Below are 11,353 nucleotides of genomic sequence, written 5' to 3'. Positions count from 1 at the left end.
CTGGGGGGGCTGGGGGTCCCTGTGCAGACGGGTCTCCACATCCTGACTGTACTCACCTTTACGACGGCTCCTCATGGGGGCGACACGGGGTGACACGGCCTCTGGTGGGCTAAGTATGACGACTTCAGCAGGTTCAGCCATTGCTCTCAGTATAGTCTGTGGTGATGATGAGGAGGAGGATGAGGAGGAGGAGGAGGAGGAGGAGGAGGAGGAGGATGGTCTCCTGCACGTTCAGCTTCTAATAAGCCGTCAGACATAAGAGGAAATGTACAGAAACCTGCGGCCGTGCGGAAATGGTCACAGCCTGTTCCATCCACCTGTGCAACAAATACGACGCTGCAACACAGTGATGTCCAGGGGGCTCAGACAAGTACACCGACCCCCAGAACACTGACATCTACAGCTCCGCCCACACCGAGGGGGTTATAATCCGCACAGTCCCAGACCCCCCCAGATGTGGTCAGTACCGCCCCCCCCCCTCACATCAGGTCAGTACCTCCCCCCCCCCCTCGCATCAGGTCAGTACCTCCCCCCCCCTCACATCAGGTCAGTACCCCCCCCCCTTCACATCAAGTCAGTATGGCTCCCCCCCTCACATCAGGTCAGTACCTCCCCCCCCCTCATATGAGGTCAGTACCCCCCCCCCTCACATCAGGTCAGTACCTCCCCCCCCTCATATGAGGTCAGTACCCCCCCCCTCACATCAGGTCAGTACCTACCCCCCCCCTGACACCAGGTCTGTACCCCCCCCCCCCCCCACATGTGGTCAGTACCTCCCCCCCTCACATCAGGTCAGTACCTCCCCTCCCTCACATCGGGTCAGTACCTCCCCCCCCCCTCACATCAGGTCAGTACCTCCCCCCTCACATCGGGTCAGTACCTCCCCCCCTCCCATCAGGTCAGTACCCCCCCCCCTCACATCAGGTCAGTACCTCCCCCCTCACATCGGGTCAGTACCTCCCCCCCTCCCATCAAGTCAGTACCTCCCCTCCCTCACATCAGGTCAGTACCTCCCCCCCTCCCATCAGGTCAGTACCTCCCCCTCTCCCATCAGGTCAGTACCTCCCCCCTCACATCAGGTCAGTACAGCCCCCCCCTCACATGTGGTCAGTACCTCTCCCCCCCTCACATCAGGTCAGTACAGCCCCCCCCCCCCTCACATCAGGTCAGTACCTCTCCCTCCCTCACATGTGGTCAGTACCTCTCCCCCCCCTCACATCAGGTCAGTACCTCCCCCCCCTCACATCAGGTCAGTACCTCCCCCCCCCTCACATCAGGTCAGTACCTCCCCCCCCCTCACATCAGGACAGTACCTCCCCCCTCACATCAGGTCAGTACCTCCCCCCCCCTTCACATCAGGACAGTACCTCCCCCCCCCTCACATCAGGTCAGTACCTCCCCCCCCCTCACATCAGGACAGTACCTCCCCCCCCCCCTCACATCAGGTCAGTACCTCCCCCCCCTCACATCAGGTCAGTACCTCCCCCCCTCACATCAGGTCAGTACAGCCCCCCTCCCTCACATCAGGTCAGTACCTCCCCCCCCCTCACACCAGGTTTGTACCCCCCCCCCCCACATGTGGTCAGTACGGCCCCCCTGAGTTCAGTCAGTTGAGTCTAGTCACTAAAGTTAACAGATGCCGTTAGATACACACAGTTCTTTTACCACTGCTACTATTTCTACTAGGCAGTGCTAAGCACACAACAGGGAGAGTAGTCACCAAGGAACACCCTGACTCAGGCCACGAACACGTCTACAAAGTTCAGGACAGACTCCTGATAAGAGAGAAACTAGCAATAATAGGACAAAGCAGCCAGTGCTGAAGGCCTAAGTATCCTATCGTGCAGTGCAAGTAACTGGAAAACCTCAGACACCTAGCTACACCCAAAACCACGGCTGGGGCTTGTACTACCCTACTGGGACAGGTTCTGTGATACCAGGGGGCAGAAAGTGGTCAGACCAAAGTCTATACACAAGTATCACTTCACTATGGAAGATATCTCCAGGTTCCATCAGAGTACATTGCTACACTGGGTTAGGGCTCCTCTGGCAAACTCCTTTCCTCTACGTTCTACTGTTTAAGCACTGATACAACTACCTCTTTTACTTCCCTTAAAGCACCTCCTCCAAGCACAAAGGTCAAGCACTCTAGTATACAAGATTTATATACCTGTGTACTGTTATATTGAGGAGTCTTACAGTAGATCTGTTCTATTTTTATACTGCCGGGTTATCTTCAATCTGCACCAGCAACCATACACACAATTGCACACCTTGGGTCATTTTTCCCCCTTCAGTGGGTGGCGGTACCGTCAGTCCGGGAGGGTCAGTTGTCACTCAGAACTACTGTAACAAGAGCCCAAGGACCCATCACAACCCGGCAGGTCACTGACCATTTGGTGAACACACCCAGCCATACAACAAAAGCAGGTACCAACATCTCACCTGTGTGCTGGACTAGGACTGGCGTCACGACACTAACATCTGTGGCTGAGCTAATAAACCCCTGGTACCAACCTAAAATCCCAGGTCTGTACCGCCCCCCCCTCACATCAGGTCTGTACCGCCCCCCCCCCCTCACATCAGGACAGTACCTCCCCCCCCCTCACATCAGGTCAGTACCTCTCCCCCCCTCACATCAGGACAGTACCTCCCCCCCCCTCACATCAGGTCAGTACCTCCCCCCCCTCACATCAGGTCAGTACCTCCCCCCCTCACATTAGGTCAGTACAGCCCCCCTCCCTCACATCAGGTCAGTACCTCCCCCCCCTCACACCAGGTTTGTACCCCCCCCCCCACATGTGGTCAGTACGGCCCCCCTGAGTTCAGTCAGTTGAGTCTAGTCACTAAAGTTAACAGATGCCGTTAGATACACACAGTTCTTTTACCACTGCTACTATTTCTACTAGGCAGTGCTAAGCACACAACAGGGAGAGTAGTCACCAAGGAACACCCTGACTCAGGCCACGAACACGTCTACAAAGTTCAGGACAGACTCCTGATAAGAGAGAAACTAGCAATAATAGGACAAAGCAGCCAGTGCTGAAGGCCTAAGTATCCTATCGTGCAGTGCAAGTAACTGGAAAACCTCAGACACCTAGCTACACCCAAAACCACGGCTGGGGCTTGTACTACCCTACTGGGACAGGTTCTGTGATACCAGGGGGCAGAAAGTGGTCAGACCAAAGTCTATACACAAGTATCACTTCACTATGGAAGATATCTCCAGGTTCCATCAGAGTACATTGCTACACTGGGTTAGGGCTCCTCTGGCAAACTCCTTTCCTCTACGTTCTACTGTTTAAGCACTGATACAACTACCTCTTTTACTTCCCTTAAAGCACCTCCTCCAAGCACAAAGGTCAAGCACTCTAGTATACAAGATTTATATACCTGTGTACTGTTATATTGAGGAGTCTTACAGTAGATCTGTTCTATTTTTATACTGCCGGGTTATCTTCAATCTGCACCAGCAACCATACACACAATTGCACACCTTGGGTCATTTTTCCCCCTTCAGTGGGTGGCGGTACCGTCAGTCCGGGAGGGTCAGTTGTCACTCAGAACTACTGTAACAAGAGCCCAAGGACCCATCACAACCCGGCAGGTCACTGACCATTTGGTGAACACACCCAGCCATACAACAAAAGCAGGTACCAACATCTCACCTGTGTGCTGGACTAGGACTGGCGTCACGACACTAACATCTGTGGCTGAGCTAATAAACCCCTGGTACCAACCTAAAATCCCAGGTCTGTACCGCCCCCCCCTCACATCAGGTCTGTACCGCCCCCCCCCCCCCCCCCAGCACATCAGGTCTGTATCGGCCCCCCTCACATCAGGTCTGTACCGGCCCCCCCTCACATCAGGTCTGTACCGGCCCCCCCCCCTCACATCAGGTCTGTACCGCCCCCCCCCCCCTCACATCAGGTCTGTACCGCCCCCCCCCCCTCACATCAGGTCTGTACCCCCCCCCCTCACATCAGGTCTGTACCGGCCCCCCCTCCTCACATCAGGTCTGTACCCCCCCCCCCTCACATCAGGTCTGTACCGGCCCCCCTCACATCAGGTCTGTACCCCCCCCCCTCACATCAGGTCTGTATCGGCCCCCCTCACATCAGGTCTGTACCGGCCCCCCCCCCCCCTCACATCAGGTCTGTACTGCCCCCCCCTCACATCAGGTCTGTATCGGCCCCCCTCACATCCGGTCTGTACCGCCCCCCCCCCCCCTCACATCAGGTCTGTACCGCCCCCCCCCCCCTCACATCAGGTCTGTACCGCCCCCCCCCCCCTCACATCAGGTCTGTACCGGCCCCCCCTCACATCAGGTCTGTACCGCCCCCCCCCTCACATCAGGTCTGTACCCCCCCCCCTCACATCAGGTCTGTACCGGCCCCCCCTCCTCACATCAGGTCTGTACCCCCCCCCCCCTCACATCAGGTCTGTACCGGCCCCCCTCACATCAGGTCTGTACCGCCCCCCCCCCCCTCACATCAGGTCTGTACTGCCCCCCCCCCTCACATCAGGTCTGTACCGCCCCCCCCCCTCACATCAGGTCTGTACCGCCCCCCCCCCCCCTCACATCAGGTCTGTACCGCCCCCCCCCCTAACATCAGGTCTGTACCGCCCCCCCCCTAACATCAGGTCTGTACCGCCCCCCCCAATCACATCAGGTCTGTACCGCCCCCCCCCTAACATCAGGTCTGTACCGCCCCCCCCAATCACATCAGGTCTGTACCCCCCCCCCTCACACCAGGTGGTGGCGGTCTACTGTTATGAGTCAGCTGCTCCTTGACCCCAGTACATCTCCATTTCCCTCGTCCTTTCTTCTTTCGGAGTATGATACATCTGTATCTGTTCCCCCTGAAACCTCCAAGTGGCACAATGTCTACCGACCACCCGGCCCTGGAAACAAACCGAGGCTATCATACACTCCCCTCCGAGAAGGATCAGAATGCAGTGTCCAAAAGCAGCTGTGCCACTGCTAGTTTTGGCACACCTGTAGGGCCCCCTCCGAACCTGCTGTCACTCCACCGCTACTACCTCAAGTCTAAAGTAACCTAAAACATATAGAGACTTTTCCTATTCCGCCAGTGAGAAGCTGTGATTTATTTGAAGTGTATTCCGCCAGTGAGAAGCTGTGATTTATTTGAAGTGTATTCCGCCAGTGAGAAGCTGTGATTTATTTGAAGTGTATTCCGCCAGTGAGAAGCTGTGATTTATTTGAAGTGTATTCCGCCAGTGAGAAGCTGTGATTATTCAAATCTATTGTCTCAAGATTACCAAAGTATTATTCTCAGGTCCCCAGCTCAAGGGATCTCAGTCTGCAGAGTATTTCTTCCATGATCTGCATCTTATTGAAACAAGAGACTCTTTATTGTGTACTGTCACTTTAAGAAGATATTTTACAATAAACGCTCTTCCTGCTGCACTCTGTGATTACCTGCACTACACTAAACCTACTAACGGCCGTGCGTCCGTACATCCAAGGGTGGGCACATAGCACTCCCGGCCACCATAACAAGTGCCTCAGGGGTACATAACACCTCACCCCCAGATAACACCCCCCGCCCCCCTTCCCCCAGGTTACCACAAGAACTCCCCATGTTTATTACACAGTTTATTGTCTTCTGAACCCCTTATATTATATAAGTAACATTTACTATTGGAAATGCTTCAGAGGTTTACACCGATACATCTTGTGTGATGGTCTTATGAGGTGGTCTTATGTGATGTCACATGTGATGGTCTTATGAGGTGGTCTTATGTGATGTCACATGTGATGGTCTTATGTGATGTCACGTGATGGTCTTATGAGACCGTCTTATGTGGTGGTCTTATGTGATGTCACATGTGATGGTCTTATGAGACGGTCTTATGTGATGGTCTTATGTGATGTCACATGTGATGGTCTTAGGTGATGGACTTATGTGATGGTCTTATGTGATGGTCTTATGTGATGTCACATGTGATGGTCTTATGAGACGGTCTTATGTGATGGTCTTATGTGATGGTCTTATGAGACGGTCTTATGTGATGGTCTTATGTGATGTCACATGTGATGGTCTTATGAGACGGTCTTATGTGATGGACTTATGAGATGGTCTTAGGTGATGGACTTATGTGATGGTCTTAGGTGATGGACTTATGTGATGGTCTTACTGTATGTGATAGACTTATGTGGTCTTAGGTGATGGACATATGTGATGGACTTACTGTATGTGATGGGCTTATGTGGTCTTAGGTGATGGACTTATGTGATGGTCTTATGTGATGGTCTTATGTGATGGTCTTATGTGATGGTCTTATGTGATGGACTTATATGATGGACTTACTGTATGGGGTGGTCTTATGTGATGGACTTATATGATGGACTTACTGTATGTGGTGGTCTTATGTGATGGACTTATGTGATGGTCTTAGGTGATGGACTTATGTGATGGTCTTACTGTATGTGATAGACTTATGTGGTCTTAGGTGATGGACATATGTGATGGACTTACTGTATGTGATGGGCTTATGTGGTCTTAGGTGATGGACTTATGTGATGGTCTTATGTGATGGTCTTATGTGATGGTCTTATGTGATGGTCTTATGTGATGGACTTATATGATGGACTTACTGTATGGGGTGGTCTTATGTGATGGACTTATATGATGGACTTACTGTATGTGGTGGTCTTATGTGATGGACTTATGTGATGGTCTTATGAGATGGTCTTAGGTGATGGTCTTATTTGATGGTCCTTTGAGACAGTCTTACGAGATGGTCTTATGTGATGGTCTTATGTGATGGTCTTATGTGATGGACTTATGTGATGGTCTTATGAGATGGTCTTATGTGATGGACTTATATGATGGACTTACTGTATGTGATGGTCTTATGTGATGGACTTATGTGATGGACTTATGTGATGGTCTTATGTGATGGTCTTATGTGATGGTCTTATGTGATGGTCTTGTGTGATGGACTTATGTGATGGTCTTATGAGATGGTCTTATGTGATCGACTTATATGATGGACTTACTGTATGTGGTGGTCTTATGTGATGGACTTATGTGATGGTCTTATGAGATGGTCTTAGGTGATGGTCTTATTTGATGGTCCTTTGAGACAGTCTTACGAGATGGTCTTATGTGATGGTCTTGTGTGATGGTGTCATGTAGGGTCAGAGCTAAAATCTCCCAGGATTCTCCTCTGGTTTGAGACATTATAGGTGAATAATGTTTAGACGTCAGTGTTAAGGTGCTTTAACACGTAACGATTATCGTACGAATTTGCGCGATAATGATCGAATTTGAACGATAATCGTACTTGTAAACGCAGCGAGCGATCAAACGACGAGCGAGAAATCGTTCATTTTGATCTTTCAACATGTTTTCAAATCGTCGTTCACAAAAAATTCGCAGATCGTTCCGTGTAAACAGTCGTTTGACGATTTAAGCAATGTGTGAGATAGGCTTAAGGGATCGTGAAACGATTGCAAAGCGAATTTTCCGTACGATATATCGTACCGTCTAAACGCTGATCGCTATGAAAAAAAAAAACGTTACTCTGACATCGTTAATCGTACGATCGGCCAATTATCGTTTCGTGTAAACTATGGCTAAGGCTATGTTCACACAACGTCAAAATTAATTAAAAGAAATGATTTTTATATTTAAAAAAAACGGCCGTTTTGCCGCAATTTAACTGATTGCAATGGCAATACATGCAGTCCAATACATGCAGTCCAATGCACACAGTGTATTGAATAACGGATGTTTTTGCCGCGGACGTCAAAATAATGAACATGATCATTATTTTCGGGCGTCTTTTGCAAACAGCGGACCTTTTTTATTAGTAGTTCACGCACAGTTTTTCGTTTGTCACCGTTCTTTCTCTGTTTTTACTATTAAATTCAATAAACTTTTCAATTAATCCGCATCCAAAGGGCAATTAGTAACCAAACTAGTATCATGTGCAAACACCAGCCATTGCACTACGGGGAGGCCAGGCTGCTAAATGACGTCTGATATTTTAGCCTCAAAATAACGCAGATGCCCTCTGCGCCCCTGTTAGTCCTATGGTCATGTGACTCCGGTCCCCGGCTCTTCCTGGTACACAGGGCCCCATCACTGGGTATGTGACACCTCGGCTTCCTTTTCGCAGATCCAGAGCAGTTCAGCAGAGCAGGATTCTGTAGATAGGGTTTGGCCGATTTTCGCACATGAATTGGAGCCATCATCGATGATGTTCCTACAAAATAAGAGACAAAGGAATGAGGATGGGGGAGCAGATAGATCATAGGATCATCAGGTCCCCCCTCGTGGTACCCCACAGATCATCAGTCAGACCCTCAGAGATCAGGTGATTCCAGGTGATCCCACAGGGGGTGTTCCTCGTATCTGTAATAAGACAGGTGTCTGATTTCCTGTAATAGAGTAACTTACTCCTCGATAGCGTTGTCTGACCAGTACCATAGGTTTTGCTGGTATCGGTCTCGATTTTCTTTCTTTAGTCCGACCCAATATTCCACTCCAAGGCTTCGAACATAACCCTAGAAATACAACCAAGAGTCAGGTATATCAGGACGGGAGATGTGGACTTATGGACTCCTCTTCACTGGACATAATATGGCCCACCAGCTTAAGACCTCATATACCCCCTATATACAATATGCCCCCCACAGCTGAAGAACCATAGACCCCCCATGCACCTTCTATAAACAATATGGCCCCATGGCTGAGGATCCCACCGACTCCATATACCTTCTGTACACAATATGGCCCCATGGCTGAAGAAACTATAGACCCCCATGCACCTCCTATAAACAATATGGCCCCATGGCTGAAGAACCATAGACCCTATGTACTCCCTATAAACAATATGGCCCCATGGCTGAAGAATCATAGACCCTATGTACTCCCTATAAACAATATGGCCCCATGGTTGAAGAACCATAGACCCTTTGTACCCTCTATAAACAATATGGCCCCATAGCTACAGAACCCATAGACTCCCATGTTTCCCCTATAAACAGTATGCCCCAACAGCTGAAGAACCTATAGACCCCCATGTTCCCCCTATAAACAATATGGCCCCATGGCTACAGAACCCATAGACTCCCATGTTTCCCCTATAAACAGTATGCCCCAACAGCTGAAGAACCTATAGACCCCCATGTCCCCCCTATAAACAATATGGCCCCACAGCTGAGGAATCCATTCTCCCCAATACACTCCATATAAACAATGTAGTCCAGCAGCTAAAAATCCTCTAGCCTTTATATAACCAATATGGCCCAGCAGCTGAGGGGCCCATAGACCTCCATATCCTCTATATACACAATATGGCCGGTGATCTGCACTGCATGTATAAGAGCAGCCATGTCTTCTGGTGCTCACACCATGTTACACCCCAGACGTCCTCACCATCAGAATGATCCGCGTGGGTTTGATGGCGGCCAGCTTCCCCCTCAGAGATCTACACGTCTGGTCACTCTCCACCTGGGATGCCTTTTGCTTGGAGAAGAAGTAACACCTGCGGTTGAGTAGGAGCCATCCCTCCGAGCAGACGCCTGGAAGAATATAACCGGAGAGTTGTCATTGTTCTCAATGGCGACCAGTGTGGCCTCTAAGAAAGATTATGTAACATGGTTGGAGGATAGTCCGCCTAGCGTCACTGACTACAGTTACATCTATATGGGACTACTCTTCTGTGCTGGGTGTCTCTTCTGTGCTGGGTGTCTCTTCTGTGCTGGGTGTCTCTTCTGTGCTGGGTGTCTCTTCTGTGCTGGGTGTCTCTTAGCCATGAGATCACTATATAGCGGCACTGACTACAGTTACATCTATATGGGACTACTCTTCTGTGCTGGGTGTCTCTTCTGTGCTGGGTGTCTCTTCTGTGCTGGGTGTCTCTTCTGTGCTGGGTGTCTCTTCTGTGCTGGGTGTCTCTTAGCCATGAGATCACTATATAGCGGCACTGACTACAGTAACATCTATATGGGACTACTCTTCTGTGCTGGGTGTCTCTTCTGTGCTGGGTGTCTCTTCTGTGCTGGGTGTCTCTTAGCCATGAGATCACTATATAGCGGCACTGACTACAGTAACATCTATATGGGACTACTCTTCTGTGCTTTGCTGTGATATCACTAAATAGCGGCACTGACTGTTCTCCATCCTTTATGACTATACTATCTCCCATTCTGTGAGCCTGCCGTGTGGTAGAGGTCTTACACAGGTTGTCACTATCTTGCTAGTTGCGGTGTGTCTCTAGGCTCCATTGTACAGTAGCTGGTATTTGCTGAGGGGCGGTCAGTGCTTGATTAGTTTAGTGTGGCGGTATAACATATCCATGCCCCGGGGTTACTGTCACCAGGACACAGGCCCCATTACACTTCAGTAATTATACTTTCATGCGTTTCTTCTGTCTCTATCAGATATCATTTTGGAGGTGAATATATCTAATTTACCCCACAAAAAGTTCCCTGATGAGTCTGGCTGCACTGGGGGAAACGTGTAGGAACGGTATAGTAGTGGAATTCTGTAAATAATATTTGCATGGGTTATGGTGATTGATGGACCTCCCTAAAATTCATTCTCATCACACATACTTATGGTGATGTATGTATTTACATATGATGAATGTGTAGTCTTCTGATAACTGATGAAGTTGGTGAGATGAAACCAGTTGGGCACCATTAGATTCCATTTCCCAGCTCTACTTGACTACTGTGCTATAAATGGTATCCAGAAGAGGTGTCAAGCTTTATGTTGAGTACATGGTACATGGCCAGATGGATCCAGATCTCTGTGGGGAAACATGACCGATCAGATGGATCCAGATCTCTATATAGAAACATGGCCAGTCATATGGATCCAGATCTCTGTGGAGAAACATAGCCGGTCAGATGGATCCAGATCTCTGTGGGGAAACATGACCGGTCAGATGGATCCAGATCTCTATATAGAAACATGGCTGGTCATATGGATCCAGATCTCTGTGGGGAAACATGGCCGGTCAGATGGATCCAGATCTCTTTGGGGAAACCTGACCGGTCAGATGGATTCAGATCTCTGTGGGGAAACATGACCGGTCAGATGGATCCAGATCTCTATATAGAAACATGGCCGGTCATATGGATCCAGATCTCTATATAGAAACATGGCCGGTCAGATGGATCCAGATCTCTGTGGGGAAACATGGCCAGTCAGATGGATCTAGATCTCTGTGGGGAAACCGGACCAGTCAGATGGATCCAGATCTCTGTGGGGAAACATGACCAGTCAGATGGATCCAGATCTCTATATAGAAACATGGCCGGTCATATGGATCAAGATCTCTCTGGGGAAACATGGTCGGTCAGATGGAT

The 11,353-nt window shown here is 49.9% G+C and overlaps 1 protein-coding gene across 1 annotated transcript; it reads right to left on the bottom strand.

The window, feature by feature from the left end:
* Positions 1–8,114: 8,114 nt before the first annotated feature.
* Positions 8,115–10,682, bottom strand: LOC138786695 (early activation antigen CD69-like). The gene is made up of 4 exons (XM_069963676.1): positions 10,595–10,682; positions 9,414–9,559; positions 8,433–8,539; positions 8,115–8,238 (listed from the first exon to the last, which is right to left on the bottom strand). Exons 1-4 carry the CDS (start codon positions 10,680–10,682, stop codon positions 8,115–8,117), a joined length of 465 nt encoding a protein of 154 aa, XP_069819777.1.
* Positions 10,683–11,353: the final 671 nt, after the last annotated feature.

Source organism: Dendropsophus ebraccatus, chromosome 3 (genome assembly GCF_027789765.1).
Source record: "Dendropsophus ebraccatus isolate aDenEbr1 chromosome 3, aDenEbr1.pat, whole genome shotgun sequence".
NCBI classification, from domain to species: Eukaryota; Metazoa; Chordata; class Amphibia; order Anura; family Hylidae; genus Dendropsophus; species Dendropsophus ebraccatus.
This window is presented reverse-complemented; position numbering and strand designations above follow the sequence as displayed.

What these genes read in the sequence shown, in the direction of transcription:
- LOC138786695 (XM_069963676.1), bottom strand. Translation starts at nt 10,682, where the DNA reads ATGGTGCCCAACTGGTTTCATCTCACCAACTTCATCAGTTATCAGAAG. An exon ending in CCACGCGGATCATTCTGATG is followed by an intron (nt 8,540 to 9,413) that starts GTGAGGACGTCT and finishes TTGTATTTCTAG; the next exon opens with GGTTATGTTCGAAGCCTTGG. An exon ending in TCAGACAACGCTATCGAGGA is followed by an intron (nt 8,239 to 8,432) that starts GTAAGTTACTCT and finishes CTTATTTTGTAG; the next exon opens with GAACATCATCGATGATGGCT.